Below are 25389 nucleotides of genomic sequence, written 5' to 3' on the forward strand. Positions count from 1 at the left end.
GTAGGAAGTCCACTGGAGATCCCATTCTACTTACTGACATATAACAATAACAAGCTGTATTCATGTTATCTGGTGATGATAAATCAATGCCAAGGTGATGTGTTATAAACAGTGACGGCACACTGTCCAGGTAAGGCACGGTACAGTGTATCACTGCAAGTTTACAATCTTAATCTTTTATTATTTTGCAAAACGAGCCACATAGACACCAGAACATATTCTTTTTGCTTAAAGTTCTTTAGTGTTAACCATCAATATTGTGTTGTGTTTTAGTGTTAGGTAATTATGGGATTTTTTTTTTTTTTTTTTAAATAAATAAAAACAATTCAAAAGATATCACAGATTCAAAGCAGACATCAGTATTTGGCGTGAGGAAATATTAACAGTATGTTATTTTAAAGAATTTGGTATCACCAAGCTCCCTACTTTACAATGAGTGGAAAAAGCAAAGGTATTTAGAATTGTGATTTCTAAATGCTAAGTACTTTATAGACTCATTTATAAATTTATTTTGTTAAAATCTTATTTTTAACATTTTATTCAAAGAAACTATTTAAATGGTCCAGCAACACACGAAATTTAGTCCACAAGAAAACTCCATCTTGCTCATGTCATGTTACTACAGTAGCTCACAATTTACCTACATTTGATTTCCATTTTTTATGATCATATATATTATATTTTTGTGATTATTATAATTGTATAATGACTTTCTAAACTATATTATATATATTGCAAACATTTGCTTAGTTTTTTTTTTGCTAGCTACTTAGCATACATACCTAGCACTTAGTAATAAGAGAATCCAACTACTATATAAAAACAAGAAGAGAATTAACACGTGTAATTTCTAGCCTACTTTTTTTGTTGTTGTTTTGTCAACATGACCCAGCTGACCTAGCTGAACAAATGTGTTGGATGCGGTTAGAATACTTGAACTTTGACCTGCAAAAAACCTACTTAACCTGGTTTATGAGATCATATCTTATCTAGCTGTGTTACTAGCAATTATATTGTTTATCTCAGACAAGAGGAGCCATACTTTCAGGTCGAATTTTTTGAAAAACATCAGTCTGTTTGTTGACTCTTGAAATATGCAGATCAACTCCAAGCAATATGAAATTCAAATCTGTTCTTTAGCTGATTGTGAAGACACTGGTCATGTTCGTATTAGTGACACTTCACATCCACGATTCTCTGTGACCTTGTTAGAAAACAACTTGTTGACATCTCAATAGACCGGCAGTATAAAGTGTGTGTGTGTATGGGAGAGCAAAAGAACTCTGGTCGAGTTCAAAGATGCATCTATAAACATATTATAGTGAAACATTAGAAACAGTTTACACCCAAGACTCATGCTTCTTTCAGTGAGTAATATTACTGTGAACTATTTATTGAACAGAGTAGCTACTGTCTGACTTTGTTTATGGCTGTAAAAAAGTAATGATTTTTAATCCTAGTTGGTATCCCCTAGAAGAATGAGCCACCTTTTAAATATGGTTTCCTTTCATTTTCCTCATGACAATTTAAGTCATGATTTTATTGTCACTATCACCTCTGAATTGGTCATTAGGGATTTAAATTTGCAACCCGATTTTGCATTGTCTAGTGTTAGAATATGCTGTGAATTTAAAATCAGTTTGGACTCAACATACACCCATATCTTCACAGAGATTATGTTGAAACAGTGGTGCTTACATTTGAAATCCCCTGGTAAGACTTTAAAAGCTCCTTAATAAATGTAACTCCGCCCTCAACAAAGTCTAATTAACAGCAATGCAAATTAATTTCCTTTCTATCTCTCTTTTACTCTGCTACATTCAACATATCAAAGGGTGGTTGCTACTAGTCTATAGTCACATAAGCCTTTGTTATAAATATTCTCTTCAGGGAAACAGAGTTTCATTTCCATGTATGAGAGCTTTCTTTCTGCAGCGAACAAACTGAAAACTGAAATGTCAGCAGTGGAGTTTCATAGCAACTGCAGTTTAGCTGTAAAGAACTGTAATTTGAGTTTCCATATCATATATCGCAAACTTGAAAGGTGAAAAGAGGAACCTGATGTCACAACGTATTAAAACCAATCAAGAGCAATTTCTAGATCTTCTAACAACCTTGATTATAAGTATCTACTTTGGAATAGCTGTTGCTTGGACACAGGATACAGAGCAGCAGGGGCTTGTAGGTGGGAAGTGGGTTGGAAAGCTGAATCAAGCCTTGAATAGCCCTCCTACATTGGTTTAGTGTAGCACTTTGATGCATAATGAAGAATCTAGATACATTCCAAATTTCCATATAATTTCTCTAATGGTCCTGAGGAATATTCATGTATCTGATTCCAAATAAAAAATAAAACAGTAACAATATGTTTTTGAAAAATGTGTTCTATTGTATTTAATGTGAAATTTCTCATTTTCTCTCTCACAGTTTTCATCTGCAGTTTCATGGTGGCAGCGCCCATCTTCGGTTACCTTGGCGACCGATTTAACAGGAAGGTCATTCTGAGCTGCGGCATCTTCTTCTGGTCGGCGGTGACACTACTGAGCTCCTTCATCACCCAAGAGGTAAGAGGTCGTAATAAGACTGTCTACTCACAAGTATGGCCTTATATCAAAAGTTTAAACAGGACCGGGTGACTTTGAGAAGCTTGGCGGCTTTGTGACTTTACATCAATTCTTTTTAAGCTCATCAGCGTGTGTTCTTAATAAATGATAAATGTGGTCCATTTGGTGCAGCCGAAACACATAATGTGCTGTTAAAATCAAGGTCGTAACCTACAGCACTACAAGTAATACAGCACAAGTCCAAAGATAAAGCTAACCCAATGGTGGTATGCTAATACATGGCCGTTTGACAATTAAGAGATTTCACGCTGGTCTTTTTTCATCAGCACTAGCGTAAAATGCTTACTTCCTTGTCCAATAGCACTTAAGCAAGTGTAATTAAAACAAGCCATATTGTCAGTTCACTGTTCAGACCAGGGCAGGTATCTAAAAAAAAATAAAAAGTCGGATGTGATCTATTTATAGTCATTTAGCTTTTCTCTGGCCTGATTAGCTGTCTTATCTAATAATTACACAAATGCACGTGATTGGCTTTAACCAAGGATCTGCTCCAGAATCAGTCCAAAATCGATATTTGCCGAAATACCAGCATTTCCATATTTTTATATGGCTTCTGCTACAGTATTTTTTTTGCAGTGAAATACTTTGCTGGGCTGCATCCTTAGCACGGTTTGTCAGTTAACGCCCCCTTGATAAGTTTTTCCGGCTGCGTTTTACTCCCCCCTACCCCGCATGTTTAATCTATATCTCAGCTGGCAGCCACTTTAATGTGATTAGATCTGCCACCTGGGTAGATCACATTAAGATCAGGATACGGTTGAACCTTTAGTTCAAGTTAAATATGTAAGCATTTGCGTTTCATAAACCTTCTCTTTACTAAGGCGTTAAGGAAACACAGACGGACAGCCTAAGCTGTTGGTTCAGGTTTATTATCAACCCATTCAGGTAAACTCAGACAGGATTGAGGATCCCGGATTGACAGCATTTATTAGCATGCTTTGTGAGTTGTGTGTGACCCATGCTCCTAAAAGGGCATTAGACTGTCATTCAGAGTGACTGCTAATTAAGAGAAAAAGCAACAAAATGGCAATAATGTCTATTGGGATTTGGTCGTTATACTGGATCAGCGTTATTGATTAATTTTTTTATAACAGCGCCACTTTGGGCAATACTGGCTGCTTTAATCGAAAGCTTTTTATTAATATTTGTTACGATACATTATTTCTATAATAATAACTGTTTCAGGGGGAACATGTTATCTAACAGGATAAATCTTTTCAGCATTTTGCATTTGATGGCTTCTCCGTGGCATGATTAGCTGCACTGTTTTGTGTGTGTTATTAATGTAAATAAAAAGAAAAAATGACTAAAGGGTAAGGGAATGACGGTTTACTGCTGTTATCAGGTAGACGATAAGAGATATTTTCCCCAGGCATTACAACACTAAATATAACTCTAAATAGCTCAGAGTACAATGGGCCGTTGATTAATATATTAAAACAATGTAATTACTGGGAAAAATCACTACATCGTGTTAGGACATGTCGCAGACTTGTTATTGGGAAACAGTCGACTTCATTGTGGTAACGCATTACTCAATGTTGATTCCTTATTTAGCACTAATGTAAAAAAAATGACAATCAATTGAGAATATTACCAGTCCTTGAATGAATCACTTTTTTACATGTAACTTAAACACCTCCCTGTCTGTGTCCCCTATGGCTATATAAACATGATATTCCTCCCTTCTGGGTCTCCTTGTCTTAAGAGTAAATATTGAAAACAGCTATTTATTAACTTAAAACTGCCCTACAGTTGATATGCTTGTCTTTAAAACTCCCTCGAACTTGAAGCAAGACTGCTATTATCTGTGCAGATCAGCCCAAGCTCAGTAGAATTCTTCTGGATTTGGTTAAACAATAGATTTTTTTGTGATTCCACTGAAATTAGACAGCAGGGGCTTTTATGACATATTATAATCTTGGTTTTTAACAAAAGACTGAGCCCGCTACCTCTGAGTTGCTTAATTGTGTGTATTCATGTGGAACATGTGTTGAAACTCATCTATATGAACTTTTGAGGAATAAGCATTTAGCTCAGCCCTCTACCCATCCTGGATGAATTTATAAACAGAAATGTGTCTTGTTCCTTAAAAACTAAAAATATAAGCTTAGCTTCATGACTCAGCACACTGAGTAAAAATGTAAGTTTTAGATTATGTTGTAGTGTGTGTGTGTGTGTGTGTGTGTGTGTGTGTGTGTGTGTGTGTGTGTGCGTGTTTGTTTATGGTTTATGGATAGCTGGATGAAAGTGTATACAAGGTCAGAGGAATGATAATCTCATTATTATTCTTATTGGACTTCTCAGACCAAAGAACTTGCAAGGATTTTCATTATTTATGTTCTCAAAGATGAATAGTAATTTGAGGTTCTATGTTGGACTTTTCATAGTTACATATAGAAAAGGGGTCTAAATAAAAGTATTTCATTCATCTTTAATAACGGTTTTATCTTAATTTTCATTTTCTAAAATTTAAACATTTGAGTTCTTCTTTTTCTTAGACTAAAACGTCATTGGTTTTACGTAATCTGCACATTCTACTTATTGTATTGAATATAAATAGTGAAGAGGAAGCTATCAAATTGGATGTGGTTTGCTAAATACAATTTAAAATCATTACAATTTAAATGGCCAAAAATACTTATTTAGTAATTTTTAAAAAAAGGATTTTTATAACCCAGGGATGTATACACAGATTTGCATGATTACATTTATCCACTTATCTTCAGTGTGTGTTGCTGGTTAATATTTGTATCACCCTTACACTGCCAGTTCTCCCCTCCTCCTTCTCTACTCGTTTTGCTCCTCCATCCCTCACTCTCTGCAATGCAGCTCTCCAGCTTTCTCCAGCTTTCACACACACATGCATGCACACACACACACACACACACACACACACACACACACACACACACACACACACACACACACACACACACACACACACACACACACCACACACACACCGTTTCTGTTCCAGCACAGCAGCTGCTATAAGAACCCAGTTCACTATAGGAGGATATATGTGTGTGTGTGTGTGTGTGTGTGTGTGTGTGTGTGTGTGTGTGTGTGTGTGTGTGTGTGTGTGTGTGTGTGTGTGTGTGTGTGTGTATGGAGGAGTATAGCCCAGCTTTACTATCAATTCAGTCTCTAGTGTGTCTTTCCAGTCACGTACTCCATAGTAATTTTTTCTAAACCTGCTGGGAAGGATATAACACGCAATGATCAAAATGGAATAGTAGCCCCACCCTTATTTTTCCCGCACTTTTATATTGAAGGCTGTCAGATGGGTTGAGGCATGAAAATGAACAGAATGGGGGGTCAGAAACTGGAACATGGGGTAGGGGGACAGTGCTAGACATCCTTCTTTTAAGAAGAAAGGAAATCATTATTGTTCACACATTTCCACATGGACATCATTACTAAGAAATGTCATTGACTATCTCAGGGACCAGTAGTGCTTAAGGCTAGGATTAGGATTAGCAATCCAGACATATTAATCATCTCTTGAGGAATGAACAGTGATTTTCATGAATTAAAGGTTTGCTTTCTTCTTCAGGAACTAGCAGCCGTCTTCAGGTAGCTTTCCATTGAATCAACCCAAGAGATCCAGAGATCCAAGAGTGCAGGGTGTGATTCTGTGGAAAAAATTAATCGTAAAGAGAAATCCACATTTGCAAAACTGGTTCCCTGTAGCGCTGTTAAATTTGTCTGGGCGCCCTACATTTGGCATCATTTGCACTGTGTGTGTGTGTGTGTGTGTGTGTGTGTGTGTGTGTGTGTGTGTGTGTGTGTGTGTGTGTGTGTGTGTGTGTGTGTGAGTGTGTAGGTAGAAAGGACAGAGATGAGAAACAAGAACAAAGAGAAATAGTATCAGAATGAGTGTGTACGTGTAACTACAGAGTGTAAAAAAGTAACTAAAGATAGAAATAGTGCAAAGAAACGAGTAGGTAAAAGAATCTATATGCGTCTTTTCCTCATATGAAGAAATAAGCTTGCTGTGGCAACTTATGGGAGTGTTAAAAATAAATACAATTACGAAGCCATTTTTTTTTATACAGAAAAAGATTAACTTAGAGCATCTATAAATTTTTACAGTCCCAGTCTCTTCCCACACACATTTTTAGCCAGAGTTTACCACATGTATATCTATAGCTGGACCCCACCTTGTGTTTCCAAGCAAGGAGGGTAGGTCTCTCTTCCTTCCCTTTTTTCTAATCATTAAACCAGCAGGCCTGGGTCAGAGTGCACTACCCAGATGTTCTTTCTTCTCTAAGATCATTGTAAGGGGTGACTATTGTTATATACATATAAAAAAATTACACTTCCTATTCATGCAGTGAAGCAAGTACATACGACGGGTCATTGTCCTTTAATTCTGCCCTGAGGCTGAATCGGGGTCTTCTTGGGAAATCCACACCCAGCTGTGTTTTACAGTAAAACTAGGCAGATTTCTGAAGAGATACTGATAAATAAGCAGAACAGCTGGGCAAGAAAGAGAGAATAAAAAAAAAATAAGGCCTGGGATATATATATATATATATATATATACAAACACACACACGCAGTACATAAATATATAAAGGTTCTTATAGTTATGATGATTGGTAACATCTGTGTAATTCCTTTGGCTTATTATATCATCTTCTTTTTTTAACGCATTGCTTGTCTGTTCTAGTACTATTGGGTGTTTGTGCTGTCCAGAGGCCTGGTAGGCATTGGAGAATCCAGCTACTCCTCCATCTCTCCCACCATCATCGGAGATCTGTTCACCAACAACAAGAGGACCACATGGCTTTCTGTCTTCTACCTGGCCATACCGTTAGGAAGGTAATCTTCATCTGTAAATCTGAATTTTTTTACTTCCCAGTGTGTTGAAAAAAATCTACAGAGTCAGAAATCTAAGGGGGTCTGTGAGGTCTGGCAAGCTTTTGTATTGATACAAAGCACAACAGCTCGTCTGTGTCACCAGTGGCAGATTACAACAGCGTTTATTCAGGAACTGGAGATAAGGCAGAGACTGTGCTATGCATCACTGACTGTTACATGCTAATTTGTTGAGGGGAAAACTAGCCTATCCTTGCTGGGGGAAATACAGGGATGCATGCAGGGTAATGAACTGTAATGATAAATCCTATACCACTCAAGGCTGGCTGAACTGGCAACCATATTTGACATAATACAAACCAGACACTATATTTGGATGTTGCGTTACTGTGACTCAGCATGGCCTTTTACGATACTTTTGACATTCTTTTTATTCTTATGAGAGTTTTGTTTTGTGCCAGGCCATTTTGAAAGCAGACAGCCTGGCTAGGTTCAGGCTTAGACAGCAACATTTATCGGCACAGCTATCTCAGCTCAGTAAAGGTCAAATGCACATAATTGAGCCCAGTGGCTCACAGCACCTTTTTGTATAGTCACTGCCATGGACGACAAAGGCACAAATATAGGCAGGACCTGCAAATAGAGACCGACATGAAAAAAAACTGATTTGCATGAATATCTCAGTCCGGTCACCTAAAGCTCTCAAAATAGGAAGAGCCTTCAAAGTGCTTTAATGAGGTAGTCTGAGTTCATTTGTATTTGCCTGTAGTGCTTACCAATGCACTTCATGAAGTTGGATTGTTTTGTGCCTAAATCCATTGGCCAAACACAGACAAACCTTGCATTAATAAGCAAACACACTGCAGTTAGTAAATACAAAATTTTGTCTAGTTAGATTCTACACACATTCAGATATAGACGTCAGCAGTTCCATTCCCTAAACCCTTGTAGTACAAATGGGTTCTCCATATTCTAAAATTCCTGGCATACACTTAGCATAAGTACTAATAGAACGTTTAAAATACTCATGCAAAATGAAGAAATTCACAACATAATGACGTCTGGACCAAGGGTAGTCCATGTAGTCCTCAGTAGCTCTTTCTGCTTTTACAGTGGGTGGCACAACTAGTATTTCTCTTCTGACAGCAAATCAGGGGACAGATCACTTGTGCTATACTTTCTTCACTTCAAATGTTACCAGCTGCCTCAAATTAACTCCATATTTACATAAAGTTAAACTTTTTTCAGCTTGTGTCACTGTCACTCATGTTGCCAAGGTTCCCAGCTCTTATTGAAAAGATATGGTCTCTGGTTGTTTTGTAACTGCAAGTCACTGTATGTGTGAATGCATCTTAACACAACCATCTAGAAAAAAAAACATCTAAACACTTTTAAAATTCCTGAATCCCTCCACAAATCATGCCCACAGCTGTGTATATATATGTCTGCATGGTTACTAATAGAATTAATAAACCACTGATTGCAGCAAGAGAAAAGATCAAATAAAGGCTTTCAAACATGGCCAGTGGAGGTCTTTAGGTTCAGATTTAACAAAGCATTCATCGGTAAAAACAATGAGGCCAACAATTGAAACTACAAACCCGACTGCCCAACTTCCTGCCTGGCGCACTTATTGTTTATCTACAGCCTGGTTATTATGACCGTTTCCAGGAAGTGAATTCAGGCTTGAGCTTGAGCCCAGGCAAGGAAATGGATTCTCCTCTTGGAAAGGAAAACTTTTCTCTCACCAGTAAATCTCTAAAATGACCTGTTTTTCAATCTGTTGGCCAGATTAGCTTGATTAATTTTACACAATGAAGTTTACCTTCATATGCCTGGAAAAAACAGGAAGCATGTAGGAGATGGAATGTTCTGTATCCAAACAGAATGTGAGTGTTCTGGTTGTTAAATGTATGAAATAATTTACCAGTAGGTTGTTGAGCCTCTGACTACATTGACACTAAAGTTTTTTATACACGCATCTTATGTTATTCGGTAACTGCAGTATTTTATTCAAAAGCAAAAGAAAGAAAAATGAGCGACTTATAAATTTTATGTGCATCGAAAGTTTCATGTACAACAGAATTGCAGTTCTTTAGCTGCAATTCAAATGATAATCTCTTTAAAAACACTTTTTAAACTACCCATGGTAAATGTAGCTATGAACACGATTGAATTAATTCCTTGTCTGCATCTTTGTAAACTCCATTAGCCCTATTCTCTACTTTAGCTGTACACAGTTTGTCTGCATTTGATATCCAAATTCTTTTTATCCTCCAAGAGCAATGATATCTGGTTATCTGGTGTCTGATGAATCAGAAAGGTGGGAAATGTGCTGAAACAACTTTAGCTGATCTCACATGACCTTTCAGATAGCAGACAGATTCATTTTGTGGAATGCAATGACTTTCAATGTTTTTTGGTTTATTTTTTTTGCTAATATTAAAGCCGCTCTGCACATATATTTTCAGCTCTGGTGTGCAATCATTCGTCTAAATATATTCCAGTGTTAAACTGTATCATCAATGGCACATTTGTTTTGATCATAGCAAAAGTATCTCTAATCTATTAAAATGCGTTTGGCCTTATAGTTTAAGGTGCACCTTGAGGTTTATCATAAATCATAATGGTTATGATAACACCAAGTTAATTTCCTGCATCTACATCTGAGGACATTGGGGAGTAGGTACGAGTCAGGGGGATTAAGTGCTAGAGAATGAGTCACTTCAGGAGGATAGACTTAGCTGAAATGAGCACTAGAGGTTATAATTGACATCTGCCATGAAAAGGAGGTTGAGATCAACAGTGCAGATGGTCACACTGTTCAAAAACTTTACAAACAATACAGAAAACAAGAAAATTGGAAATGACACAGCTCCTGAACGCATTACACACAGCCACTTTAATCATTCAGCGATTAAGAGAGTCATCATAATCTGAACATGTTTGAGTTTCCTGAACAATCATGGCATAACAGAGCAGTTATAAACTTTATCAGAGTAAACAGGACACAAAGTAGAAATTGTTTGGTCTGTCGAAATTGCCGTGACTCAGAGATTCTTCGGCTATCAGGAGACACAGTTCCACCTTGAGTGAGGAAATGGCACTCAACCAGACTTTGCTCATGAAGAATTTAGAGGTCATGACTCTAATTATAACTATGGTTCACAAACACGGTCATCAAAAATACATGCCATAGTGCTGGTAGAAGTGAGAAAAAATGTGGAAAATACTGAAAAACAGAAAAATAAGTATGTTATCAACAGCGTTCTGAGGAATTCTTGTATACCAAAAAAAGGCACTATCATGCAAATGCCACCTCAATAGATGCCGAATAGGCTGGAAGATAGAAGAGCCAGACTGAGACATTAATCATTAAAACAGTCTAAAATATTTGAAACAAAGAAAATGCTCTCTCTCTCTCTCTCTCTCTCTCTCTCTCTCTCTCTCTCTCTCTCTCTCTGTTTGTAATGAACAATGGTTGAGGCTCTCACATTGCTGGAGGTAATCGCCAATGCAGGGCCATTACCAGCGGCATTAGTATGCTTAACGTCTGACCTGAGAATAGTCTGTTCTCTCAGCGCATTAATATTTCACCTAATGTGACTGGGCTCATCTCGAGATAGCAGGAGAACAGAGGAGGGAATTGGATGACAACAATGACAAGGAATGAAGCGGAGCAGAGAAAATGACTTTGAGATGGAAACGAATCCAAATGATCTCTTGGTCACATATTTATGTTTACATCTTTTTCACCCGGAACAAAAACATGACTTTTATTTTCTGGGCTGTCAAGCGCAGATTTTGTACTTTCCTTTATTCAATGACTGAACTGTATTTATTTTCTGAGGAGTGCTTGCTGGTGTTCAAAAGTTTTTTAGTAGATACTAAATTTCATTTTGACAGTTTATACATGAAAAAAAAATGACTCAATAACTACTATGAGTCATTCAGTAACTATTATGGAGTTCTGGATATGCTAGTTAAGCCGGGATATTCTGGCCAATAGTAAATTCAGGTAAAAAGGGATCCGCTTTAATTAAAGTTATATAATGAAATCATCTTAAAGTTTATTTTAACCTCTGATTTATACACACTCTGCTTACATAAACACCTTTTCCTGTGTTTACTCTAGTGGTCTTGGCTACATCCTGGGATCCAGCGCTAAAGATCTGGCTCAAGACTGGCACTGGGCTCTGAGGGTAAGAACTGCCCCTACTATTTTTCTTTGAAGTGGAATTATCTGTGTGCATGATTAAATGAGAGGGGCAATGGATATTGAAATACGCTGAAAAGCATCTAAATAGCAGGTAGATGAATCCCAAAAATACCTTCAATAGACCATTCAGACTTCACAACCCTGATAAAGAGAGTACTGACAGCCAAGCAAACCAAGGTGCTTTAGTTTAATTTTACTGCTGTGTCCCTAGGGTCCCACACACACCTAACATATCAAATCTCTTCTTAATGCCATGCTCAGGTCTTAACTCAACCATCCACCAAATATATGCTTTCAGTATTTTCTGATTGAGTCAGGGGGACATACAAAGGCAGGTTTGTTTCAGGCTATTTTTTCAGTACCCTAGATATTCTCTCTTTGAAAACAACACCCTGAATACCTTCTGTGTAATGCTAAGAGCTGGACTTATTCAGGTGCTTAAAAGGACATAGACTGTTGCCTCTATGAGTACAGAGAGCACCATAGGGAGCCCTCAGAGAAGAAGTGAAACAAGAGAAAGATAAACTTCGAACAGAATTTTGTGAAGGAAAGAGGCCCCCTGTGCAAATGCCTTGGATTTTTTCTTCTTCACTATTTCATTAGGCTCTTCCACCAAACTTCATGGGCCTCCCTTTCTTCTCCTCAAACTTTCCATAAACTTTAACAGGTGAATGCTTGAATTTAACAGGTGCACTCTATTGTAGCGACTAGTTGTGCACTCCTGAAGTGAGGTGACAGCATATGAGGGTTATAGGAGCAACTACATTGTGTGGTCAGTGCTCTTAAAGACATGTCATAACTACAAACAGAATCAAGAAGCACCATTACAGCTCCTCAGCCCAACAGAAGTGCCTCTCCAAGGTTACATGGCAGTTATATTGGTCTCGCACTAATGTTTTTCCGCTGCTTGTTTTGGAAAGGGCTAGTCCAAACAGAAGCACACAGTTGTATTGTTCAAGAGCAGCCCTGTGCCAAAAAGTCTGCTGAAAGAAAAAAAAAAGGATGGAAGTGTTTCAAGAGATGGGCAGTTAATCATCAGCAGCACTTTAAACAAGTAAAAATAACAATCAGATGAACAGAAGCTTCCAGACAAACTTATCCTGCTTTTGGAAGGAAAAACTGTGTGTGCTGTTTTACACATTTTTTGCAGGTCCCCTCTATACTCGGCAGCCTTCCTTTTCTTGGTGAGGAAAAACCCCAGGAACTTAGGGTCAATTGTTTTTGGACCGCACACAATGTTACCTGCAGAGAAACACAATGATATTGTGGAGAAAGAAGATGATGTTGTTTGAAATGTATTCCCAACTGGCTGGGAACAGAAAGTTGGATATGCACCTTGCCCTTCCTTTGTTTTAATTTATTAGTTTTTAATTGTAGTTTTTACTTCCTGTGGGGTCTGAGTATTTTTTTAGTTTCATCAGAGCTGCTGCTTGACCTTGACTTCACACTTAGTCATGATTTTGGATTCTTTTTGCAGTTTTCCACATTGGGGTGGTGAACAATACAATACAATCCATGGTCCCCTGTGGTGAATCTGGTTGCTTTCCTTGGCAGGTTAATAACAGTGGGTAGAGCTAGAGATAGACCAAAGTGCTGATTGGTCAAAAGAAGTAGTTGAAAGGCTGGCCCAATTTATTCAGACTTACACGATTTTGGGAAGAAAAAAAAAACCTTCTAATTTGAATGCTTTTTATAATAGACTTAATGGCACATCAATCTTCAATAGAGATGTAATGACTGCTAATGCATTTCTGGCAGCTTTAGGAGTCTGCATTGCAATATTATCATTAAATTCAGCAGATTAATTTCCTGTCACTAAAATTTAAGCTCAATATATGGCTTCGAGTCATGGCAAATTTCTACTTTACTGTGCATGTGCACTATCATAGTGTATGATATAAATAGTGTTAAGGAAGTATTTTATATCACAAAATATTTATTTTACAATATAAGCTTGTATGACAGTTTAAACTTAATTTTTGGATTTCCAAATTTTTGGCACATACTTTATATTTTTATGTTTCATATTCCCGATTATGTATCATGTGCTTAATATATAATCAATTAGGTGTTTAATTAATGATTACTGGATTAGACCTCTACTCTTAGAGGATTAGGACATCACTATTACCCAATAATCTCTTGAGAATTCCTTCTACTGTGCCAGGTATCATTACATGAGCAGACAAAGATCTGACCAAGAGCCAGAATAATAATGCACCATGCCATACTATAGTGTCTGGTGGAAAGTGCTAATAGTAGACGAGTTAATCCGACTCAAATGCTAGCCATGTGCATTAATCAGAAGTCACGTAACAGCTCTGGGATCACTGAAGGACAACATAAACATTCTGGGTGAAGTTAAAATGATTTTCTAAAATTTTTATTAGTGCAGGTTTCTGTTGTAAGGGAATCCAAGGACAGAAAAAGTGAGAATGCGGAACAAAGTGTGAGGTGTTTTGAGCACAGGAGCAATATACCAAACCTGAAGCTCATCTTCAGGAGCACCGCTCAATGCATTAAACAGCAGCAGTCAGGTGGATGGCACTCACTTGCTCCTTCTTATTGTCTGCCATGCAGATTTATAATGCAGCAACTGAGTGAGAACACCACACACATACACACACACACACACACACACACACACACACACACACACACACACACACACACACACACCTGGGAAGTGAGCTTGGTATTATGGTAGTATAAAGCATTTGTCAGAGGATTCATTCTGACAGACAGAATTGCTTTTGCGTTTACAAAGGATGAATCTCTCTGCGCTTCTTCCCTGCGGTAACGTGCGCACACGTGCGCACACTCATACAGACACTGCTGGGTGAGACGTTACAAGATGATAAAGAATATAACGGTACATAGCCTGGTGGACTGCAGCTGCTCCCACAAACCCACCACCGAGGGAGAGAAAGAGAGAGAGAGAGATTAGGAATAAGAAATAGCTCTTAATGGAGTCTACTCAGCATAACCTATCCCTGAGCATCATGCACATCCAGCAGCTGACAGTTTAAAACGGCACAAAAACACACCTGAGTAGCCTAAAAACATTTACTCGCTATTACCTTCCCCAAATCTTCTGTATATAAAAATGTTCCAACTAAGCAGGTGTTCTGGAGCTAAAGAGCCCCTCTCTCTTTTTTCTAGGTATCTCCAGTGTTAGGAATGACTGCTGGAGTTCTTATTCTAGTCTTCGTTCCCGAACCCAAAAGGGGCATCGTGGACCAGACGGCCAGCCACATGAGGACCCGCACCTCGTGGCTCTGTGACATCAGGGCTCTTCTTAAAAAGTAATTCTCATCTCTTGTTCTAAAAACAATTGGAATGGGTACAAATAGAATACTCATTACTGGTATTTTTGTTTTCTTTAGCCGAAGTTATATGTTCTCGTCTCTCGGAACGGCCGCTGTATCGTTCGCAACGGGGGCCTTCGGGATCTGGATACCTCAATATCTGGCCAGAGCTCAGGAGGTGCAGGAGACTGCAGTGAACAAAGACAGGTAACACAAACAGACACAAAATGTTTGTAAGGAATACAAAAAGAAGGCTCTTTGCTATTTCTCATAGCAAAATGAAATTTCGGAATTTCTCTTTTCCGAAAACTGCAGTTTGTGATATTTCAAATTGTAGACCTGTCAATCATTAAATAAAAGGATACTTTAACATTATTATAATCATGCAGTGGATCTGGTGGTGGATCATTTCAAAATTACAATTTACATGTTTTATATTAAAAAAAAAACAACTTTCATCAATATGCACTATACATATTTTATTTATATTGGTTGACTCAAAGACAAATGATTGAGGTGACAGTGTTATTAAATATTCTGTGTCTAGTCTGATCTTCGGAGTCATCACATGCGTGACGGGTCTACTGGGAGTTGTGATAGGTGCTGCGACCACACGCTTCTTCCGAAAGAAGACAGATCGTGCTGACCCACTGGTGTGTGCCGTCAGCATGCTGGGCTCGGCCATCTTCATCTGCCTCATCTTTGTCGTGGCCAAAAAGAGCATCGCAGGAGCATACGTAAGTGCACGCTTGAGTGCTCGTTGTCATGAGGAGATAAAGAGTTAAGGGTATTAGCTTTAGCTGTTAGGAAATTCTGGGATGTGACCTGCTTTAAGGCTTTTTTCATCCATCATCAGCAGGGATTTTTCTGTGGCACTCAACACCCACTCCCAACTCATTATCCTGTCTCTCTTGTGAACTGAAATAAGGTCATGGCCGGGCCAAGGAAGTAAAGTCTTCCTTTATTGATCGGCTAAGAGTATAATGTAGATGTGGAGTCAGGACTGAGACTAAATTATATAATGAAACTACTAAGTTTCAGCATCACTGACTTCGATTATAATAAGGTGCCATGCGCTGGTGTAAAAATGTTGTACTTTTAACACGCTAGTTGATGTCGAGCTTTAAATTAGGACTTAAAAAAAAAAGAATTTTTTTTAAATCAGGAAAGTGTAAAACTTTCAGTCAGCAATGTAGCGAAACAAACGCCATGCATTTTCTCGGCCTAACGCGAGGAAAATGTTGCAGAACAGAACTGATGAGATTCTACAAAAATCGCAGTAAAAAAAACACAGTATAAAACTGTCTATAATTAAGGCTTGATTTTGAATATATCTTTGCCAACACTTGCTTGTAAAGCCTTCATATTCAGTGTGCGTGTTCTTATCGATTTTACATGCTTGGTTATGTGGTGACTAGAAATTTAGTTTTGAATGCCACACACCCTCTGTGCCCACATCAGCATAGCTGCATTAATTTCTAAAATGGCTTACATGCAAACCAACCAGCAAATCAACAATGCTTCATGACTATGTTTTGCCTCCACATGCATGGAAAATTGTGTTTTTGGAGTAACATGTAATGGAAAAATTGTTATTTTACTGAAATGTTCTCATTCATAAAAGTGATTACAATATCGCTTTAGTTATTTATTAGAGTCCTTAAAAAGCTTTCCACTCGCAGAAAGAAATTTAAATTGTCATTAAGTTGACATGATTAAACATGAATAATATGCTGCTTGTTTTGGATTTAATTAGGTTTGGATTAAACCCGTTTAATTTAATAGTCAAACATACAAGTCATTAAAATATCTCATAAATCGAAGTGTCAGGGATTCTGCTTAATCGCTTCACAGCGATATAAATGCTGTTTTGAGTTCATGGCATATGCTTTTGTCTGAACATGTGCGTTTGGTTTGCTTTGTATTTTTAGTCGACAAACCACCTCTGCCCTGTGATTTATTTATTTTTTGCTGTGTCTATAGCTAGTGCTGTTGTGTCTATATCAGTATCTACATTATATCAAGCAAAGTCTTCCCATGCCTTTCTCTCTCATTAAGTTTTTCGAGTTCTTTGTACTCCTGCTTCTCCCCTGGCTAAAGTTTTCTTATATTGATTATCGATATGCCTTGCTTCTTAAATACTCCCTGTTCTTTGATGCCTGCCTGGAATATTGACAATGATCTTTAGATTATCACCAAATAAACATGACTTGCGTCCTACCTCTACTCACTGCTCCCTTTGATAGTAATGGATTGCATCATTCGAGCAAAAATGTGAGGATTCTTTGGTTTGTCTATCTACTGGAATGTCTTAATGTCATCTAGAAAAGTTTTTAAGTAGAACATGTGATGTTCCAAGAACCCTGGAAAGACCTTTTTACAAACAGTGCTGTAAAAAGCTCAGAAGGTTTACAGCTGTAATAAAAAATCCTAGACAGTGAATCCAGGTTTTCTAACAACTAAGGAAATGTTATGGTGACAGATGTGGAGTCGAAAAAATGTAGACGGATGAGAGAGATAGATCTAGTAAATAAGGGGAAGAGAGAGAGAGTGCGAGAGACAGGAGAGGAGAGACTTCCAGCAGAGACAGCTGCCATCTTGTCTACAGACACGCTGATCAGCCTTCATCCTTTAACTGGAGTCCAGCAGGGATTACAGTATCAGTCTATCTGTCTGTGTCAGTCATGGTGTCTGCATTAACACACACACACACACACACACACACACACCCCTACTCATTCTCCTAATCATATCCAGTCTCAAAAACTATGCTCCAGATTCATACATGACCACAGCATCTGTCACATTCCAGTACAGTCCCTACAGTCTTAGTGCTTCACCTCATATGGTTTGATCCCAAAGAAAAAACACCAGGCATTCCTTCTGCCGCCTGCCTAGTCTGAAACTCAGGGCTGTAACATGCCAATCAGTTACAAAACTTGATGCTCGCTTTTTAATTCGACGTTAAGCAATCCACCCAGGCGGGGAAGCAGACGGAACAAAACGCACGTGACTTGCTTTGCTACAACAGCTTCTTTGCTTTTTTTTCTCTCCTGAGACTGTCTGTTGAAATGACTGAACTTTTTCGCGAATTGCAAAGTTCAGCTTCTTGGTGAACGCTAGACAGTGTGGGGAGTCTGTCTCTGTTTTATGGTCTGAGCAACAAAAAAAAAACCAATATGCTCAATTGCTCCAAAATTGAGTATTACGTTTCCAAATAATGAAGCCACTGCATAATTGCAGGTTTTCCTACTCCAAAACAATTTCTTTTCTTTTCTTTTCTTTTCTTTTCTTTTCTTTTCTTTTCTTTTCTTTTTTTTTTTTTTTTTTTTTTTTTTTTTTTTTGGTGGATGAGAGTAGCTCATTTCATCTTTGACCTACAATAACCTAACAATGACTTGAAAGGTATTTTTGGATGTTTTTTTGTGTGTGTTTGTGTGAGAAAGTGTAAATGATGATTCTCACATCTTTCCTTCATAGATCTGCATCTTCATCGGAGAGACTCTACTCTTCTTGAACTGGGCCATAACAGCAGACATTTTAATGGTATGCACACAAGCTCTAATTTTTTAAATCCCCTTTTACTGATACAAAGCTGGTCATCTTTCAGGGTGTGTGTCACATTTTGAATGCATGCGTGACCATAATGAATGCCGCAATGGTCTGGTTGGGTTCCAAAGCATAATTGTGCATCTGATTAAGCTTAATTTGAACTGTGCTCATGGAAAATAGAAGGAAATAACAACCAAGAACAGAGGTTGGGGTTTTACATTGGGGTGAAGGAAGTGAGGAATCAACTGAGGAGCCAGAGGGAAGAAGTGAGAGAGAGAGAGAGAGAGAGAGAGAGAGAGAGAGAGAGAGAGAGAGAGAGAGAGAGAGAGAGAGAGAGAGAGAGAGAGAGAGAGAGAGAGAGAGAGAGAGAGAGAGAGAGAGAGAGAGAGAGAGAGAGAGAGAGAGAGAGAGAGAGAGAGAGAGAGATCATTATGGTAGCTGAACTTCCTGCAAATTGCGGAGAGCAGCTGACTCCAGTCTGCTGAGTGTGTGTGTGTGTGTGTGTGTGTGTGTGTGTGTGTGTGTGTGTGTGTGTGTGTAGTCAGAGAGGTGCTAACACTTTATAGCACACTTAGGCTGTGCTCATCTCTTCTGGAATTTTTATATTTCACTTCTGGATAGATTTATGATATTACACACTGACCCGCTGACCTCTAAGATTTTGTCTCTCTTCCCTTTATTTCTCTCTTCAGTATGTTGTCATACCAACCAGGAGAGCCACTGCAGTCGCCTTTCAGGGCTTTACTTCCCATTTACTAGGGGATGCGGGGAGTCCGTATCTCATCGGCCTGGTAAGTACAAATCTCCTACACTTACTACACACACACACACACACACACACACACACACACACACACACACACACACACACACACACACACACACACACAAAACAAATCTTTATTAGATTCTACACTCCTTCCCACCCAGGCCAGCTCTGCTGCTCTGAAAAACTCATGATCGATCACATGTAAATTACATTAGCTCTAGTGCAGCAGCACTGCAGTAGTTTTCGAGCCAAGCACATGCGCTAAACATCATTGCACTTTCCCTGTTAAAAGCAATGTCTTGTAAAGAAAGTCCATGTAGTTTTATTGGGTTCTACCCCAATTGTGTAATGATGTATAAATGCACATAAGAGGCTCAGGTAGCATAATGATAATGATCAAACTTATTTTTAACTTGCGATAGACTTTCCAGTTGTTTTTACAGCTCTGTAGACAACTTGCTCAGTCCCAATGCACACAAGCACCTTAAAGGAAATGCTTTAAAAGGAAAAGGAAAGGTTGCTCAACAGGATTCTGAGTTCCCATCTAATGCACTAGAGCGCAAGTTCTTGTTTCAGTAATCCCTCCTCCCAAGAGGTCGCATGCAGATTCAGCTATTGTAAATGCTATTTACTGGCATTTTCAAAGACATAAACACACAGTTTCCTTTCACCTTTTTGGCCACTGATGTAAAACAATAGGTACTCAGACTAATCCTGCTTTTTTAATGCCTAGGGCTATTATGTTTAGCTTGCTATCAAAGGAAAAATATTTCCTGGGATGAAAATGCCATTAAAGCAGAAACATAAAAAATGGATCTGGTAAACCAGTACTTCCTGCGCTGTGCCGGAAAAAAACGGCACAGAATTGAGCCAGACTTCCCTTTGACTCCTGTTTGTCGTGCCTGGCATTCTATGGAGGAATGCCGAAAGCTTTTCCAAGTTAAACAGCAGCTCCTGTACATGCTGTTGACGAGTTTGTAACCCCCGTCTGGCATACTATTGACTTGAAAGCTTATTGTTCTTTAAAAATTCCTTTTTATCCAAGCGATTGGCTGCATCTGCATGTTGGATTTCCTGGAAAGATGTAGGAAATAATGTAAATGAATGAAGCACTGCAATGAATAGAAGCTTTCTCATTATCTAACCCCTCTCTATTTACATATACATACCCACATCAGACACATGAACCCTTAGGTGAGACTGTCCTGCCTATAGTAAGCAGTTTGTACAGCACAATCTCTCAATCATAGTATAATATTGGAATCACTTAAGTGAGTAGGCCTTAAGGGGACTTTCCTGTTACCAGGCCCTTGGCTAACTAATCCTTATTTGGTGAGAACCTCTTTTACTTCTTTCTGCTCTGTAATTCTGTTTGATTACATGGCAAGAGTTAGCTTTTCGCTAAAGTTTATAATGTCTAATGACAGAACAAGCCCAAAGACATTACATTCCTTTTTTTTTTTTTTAGAACGTGAACTCATTATTCCAGCAATGAGACTCATTGTTACGCATTTAAACACTTGTCTTATTCTAGTACAAATGAACAATTAGCTAATACTGGATGTTGAAAGCTTTTGATGAGAGCCTGGAAGCATGCACAGCTCGGAATTTTGAAAACAAAAATGTCTAAAAATATCTAAAGAAGTGTAAATGAGTATTAGAATACTGGTTATTATGCAATAATTTAGATATCAGGACAAATTTACTCTAAAAGTTGACAGGACTGATTTGACATATTTGGAATAAGGAATAATCTCCTACAGTGGGTCAGGGAGTATCACCCCTGTCACTTTTGGAAGCAAGTTTCATGTATCTGACAGATCCCTCATAAGCTCATGTCTTAGGTCATCCCAGGATATGTTGGTTAAAGCTGCTTCCATAAAAGTTTGTCTTCCCTTTAAGATAAGAACATACAGTCATGGTTAGTGATGTAAAGGAAAGCTTTGCACATATCGGCTGTGCTAGTGGTCGGAAAGCATCGCACGTCAAACGTGATTCAGCTATTTCGCACCAAACTCTAACATGGCGGTGTGAAGGGAACAGTGACGCACAGAACTCAACAAATTGCAGAACCACAGATATCGTGTCCCATTTGTTGGACCACATGTAGGACCATATTGGTGCGACAACTTAGTACTGATGTTGGGTGCATTCAGTATTCCAGTTCATCCTGAAGGTGTTCAATAGGGTTGAGGTCAGAGATCTACAGCAGGTCACTCAAGAGCTTGTATTCCAACCCTTGTAAACCATGATGCTTGCAATGTGCACAGTTAGATTCTAATACTGGAACAGGTTTGGGTCTTCTAGTTCAAGTGGATGTGTGTGATACCAACACATCCAAAGACATCCTATACAATATTGGGCCTGTAACTTTTTCGGTAACAGTTTGAAGAAACACAGTTCTCCAAGAATTTTTGTTCATAATGAATAAACAATGTCTCATTTCACCTGGTGAAAAATATACATCATGCCTCATTTGTGATACCTGCAGCAAAACACTTTGGGCTTAGTGGGTGGTGATGTAATGATGGCAGTAATCAAACAATTATCTACCACAAAAGAGCATTATTCAAAAAATTAGTTATACACGCTATACATTATCTCAGAATCTCACCTTATCCCTCTTGGCCTGGAAAAATGGCTGGCATCTAATGTGATCTGGCAGCGTGCTTAATTTCCAAAGAACGCATACCTAATTCTAAGTGCATGCTGAACTTCACATGTCAGCACACCCTTTTAGATTCAGCATTCCTCCCCATCCCCGTGGGAGAGGTACAGTATTTCAGCGCTGATGCTAGCAGATTAGTAGAACAGGTTGAGTGTAGTGCATGGTGTGAGAGGATTTTCAGTACCTCACCTACTCCTTAGCATCATTTTAAGTCAAGTGAATGTTCATGTGAATGTTCAGTCTGACAGCTCACACACACACACACACACACACACACACACACACACACACACACACACACACACACACACACACACACACACACGTCCTTAAATGTAAAGTCATGATTAAAACATGCTAATGTAAGCATTTCCTTCACACTTGTGATTTCATTCATGATAAATTGGTGTCCTAGATCATCATATTCACAAAAAGCCTCGAGTCTCAAGAATTAAAGAATGGATTATTTGTGTAAATATGTTGAGAACAAGCATTTAAACAAAGGCTTTGGGTAGGGTAATCCACACACTAATCAATATCATAATCATGTTTGAGTAACCTTGTTATTGATTAAATGATGTGTTTGTGACACTCTCCTATTAACAGCTTTCAATCGTTATCTTAACCCAACACTATACAAGGAAATTACACTTACATGCTTAAAGAATTACACACACACACACACTCCAGTCCATGGACACCATATTTGGAAATTGCCTGTAAGGATGACTGGCTGCCTGCTCTGCCATTGTTTTCTAAAATATATGCTTTGTGTGTGTGTTCCAAAGATATCAGACGCTCTGCAGCAGAGCTACACAACGTCAGTGCTGTGGCAGTTCCTGAGCTTAGGCTACGCCCTCATGCTCTGCCCCTTCGTTATCGTCCTTGGGGGGATTTTCTTCCTCGCCACAGCCCTCTTCTTCCTTGACGACCGGGAAAAAGCGGAGAGACAGTGAGTGCCTTTGCTCTGACTCATAATGGCTTTTGAATTATAAATGTGTTAATAAATGTTATTCCTTTATGAAAACTGACACTCCATGAAAACACACACATTTAGTTTTCCATCTCATTGATCCCTCAAATGTTTTCTTTTAAACACTGAAAAGCGGACAGATCATTTTCTTCATTATCACATAACGGGAGAAAAATAGCTGTTGCTATGGCGATTATGGTGATCTTGGCAGTGGTTGCCATACTATTGAATGGCCTCAGGTGGAGGCTCTAATCCAAGAGGATGAACGAGTGGAAAACGGGATGAGAGTGAGATTAAAATCGCCTCTATCAAACAAAGAGATTTCTGTGACACAGATGAAAGAATGCAGAAACCCCCGAATGATAACCTGTGCTGCGCTGTAGCTTTAGAGGTCATTATATTTACAAGGACACATTTTTGCTATAGGGCATAATTCACACAGAGGCAACTAGAGATAACCGCTGCCCTTGAGCTGACCAGTAGCCAGCTTTCTTCCACTGGCCACACATCTAAACTCCGGCACGAGAAATTTTAGGGTGACATTTTGTCTAGTAAAACAAGAATCACAGACAAAGAGCTGTAAGTCAGCGAAACAGCTTTGCTGACTAAAGCTTTTCATACAGCACAAAATATCATGCTCGTTCAATTAGATCACATGTAGAAAGCTAAATCTTGCCATGTTTACAATCAAACAAAAATGGTACGTTGCAAAAACGTGCTTCTAAAGACCGGCAAGCATCCCAGCTCCTTAAAAGGCAAAGACAAACAGAATTTCAGATCCCTCAGCCTGAGATACAGCACTTCTTTCTATTATCAAACACGCTTCCTGTGCTTGCTTCCGTTTTACAAATGACTTCCTTCCAGTCTGGTTGGAGGCATTTTTAGGTGGGGTGGCATTCTTTATGTTTGTTGCTGTCTATGGAGTCACTGAAGGCTAATTACTTTGCCATGATGAGAAATCAGATTAAAGCAGCAATTAAACCAACCTATAATGGCAGACTCTCTGTATTGAGTTGTATCTTGTACAGGCGGTATACGCAACAAGTTACTGTATAGAGTTACTACAGCTTTTAACATATTTAATTCATTTAATTGTGCAATATTTTTGCACTTATTTATTAAGTGGATACTCATATAAACAACCTTGCTATTGATATTTCCTTTATTATGAATTATCAACGTTGTACAGATGCAAAATGGTACCATTAGAGGTTAATGGTTCCCTCATAGAGTCTTGCAGCAGCACACCACTCGTTCTGTGGTCTGTGTATTACCACATCATTGTGAAGTGTGGCTTAGTGGCCCGATTGCATTGCATCCTGCATATTAACCGCATTAAACCTTTGTGACATTCAGGAGCGGATAATACTCGTTATACAGTGTAGAGTAGAGCATGCTTCCTGAAAACTGTGCATATTCTGGACAAATCTAGTACAGTAGCATTGGCATTCAGAGATGAGCATTCTTAAGCTGTATGTCATCAACAGTGGAGTTTAAATGTAATCGCGTTCCCAGCAACTTTCCCAAGCTGCTGTAAATGGGATTTAAAACTTTTTTTGTAGAAAGATGTTTCTGATTAAAGTTTACCCTAAAAACTTATATTGTTTTGTACGGACACATTTCAATTGTGAACAGTGATTTATATCAGGGTGGATAAACACACCAAGTTTTTCCAAAAAATAAATGCCATGACCTTTGGTAATCACCTCCCAAGAAAACTGTATGAGTGAAAAAAAATTATAAATCAATATTCAAATATATATAGGAGCAAAGAAATAGGCATTTTATAAAAATAAAAAAAATTTAAATAAAAAAAAAACAATGTGCTTATTCAAGCATGTAATCCATGACTGTTTTAGACCTTAAAAGAGTTCAGTCTGATGTCCACGGTCAGCCCCTAGACTATATAATATATAAATAAACATATAATATATATATATATATATATATATATATATATATATATATATATATATATATATATATATATATATATATATATATATATATATAAACATATAAATAAAAGCCCAAGTAGGAGAATGAAGATTCACTTGCGTGATGCCTTCTATTTCTGTGCTGCCTAGCCTGTGACTTATTATTTCTCTGCTTAAACCTTTATTTTGGTTAAAAGGGAGCCATTTATAGAACAGAGTAAGACACAGATTGCTCACAGATGCACTCACGGTCACATAGACACACAGACACAAACAAATACACATGTGAGGCTTCTTGTTAAGTGCACTAATGGGCAACGCATGTATATATTTATGTAAGAGATAAAGCAGATTGACAGCAAATTCTTCTTCTTCTTCTTGTTGTTGTTGTTATTATTATTGTTGTTGTTGTTGTTGTTGTTGTTGTTGTTGTTGTTGTTGTTGTTATTTTTTATATTATTATTAAAATTAAACAAAACACAAAAAGTATTAAAAAGAAGTATAGGATTAAA

General features: G+C 38.2%; 1 protein-coding gene and 1 long non-coding RNA gene across 2 annotated transcripts in view; one reads left to right on the forward strand and one right to left on the reverse strand.

Moving 5' to 3' along the window:
* Positions 1-25389, forward strand: part of spns2 (SPNS lysolipid transporter 2, sphingosine-1-phosphate) — a 64883-nt gene that overhangs the window by 34667 nt on the left and 4827 nt on the right. The window contains exons 3-11 of the mRNA XM_083531923.1: positions 2428-2564; positions 7303-7454; positions 11587-11653; positions 14833-14975; positions 15057-15185; positions 15526-15715; positions 18459-18524; positions 19223-19321; positions 22756-22919. Of these exons, the coding sequence (XP_083388049.1) occupies positions 2428-2564; positions 7303-7454; positions 11587-11653; positions 14833-14975; positions 15057-15185; positions 15526-15715; positions 18459-18524; positions 19223-19321; positions 22756-22919 (1147 nt within the window). The remainder of the gene's footprint in view (positions 1-2427; positions 2565-7302; positions 7455-11586; positions 11654-14832; positions 14976-15056; positions 15186-15525; positions 15716-18458; positions 18525-19222; positions 19322-22755; positions 22920-25389) is intronic.
* Positions 3876-22748, reverse strand: LOC310720935. Its single transcript, XR_014531877.1, has 3 exons — positions 22623-22748; positions 19182-19345; positions 3876-6262 (listed from the first exon to the last, which is right to left on the reverse strand). It is a non-coding gene; the product is annotated as an uncharacterized lncRNA (long non-coding RNA).

Source organism: Silurus aristotelis (assembly GCF_946808225.1).
Source record: "Silurus aristotelis genome assembly, chromosome: 26".
Taxonomy (NCBI): domain Eukaryota; kingdom Metazoa; phylum Chordata; class Actinopteri; order Siluriformes; family Siluridae; genus Silurus; species Silurus aristotelis.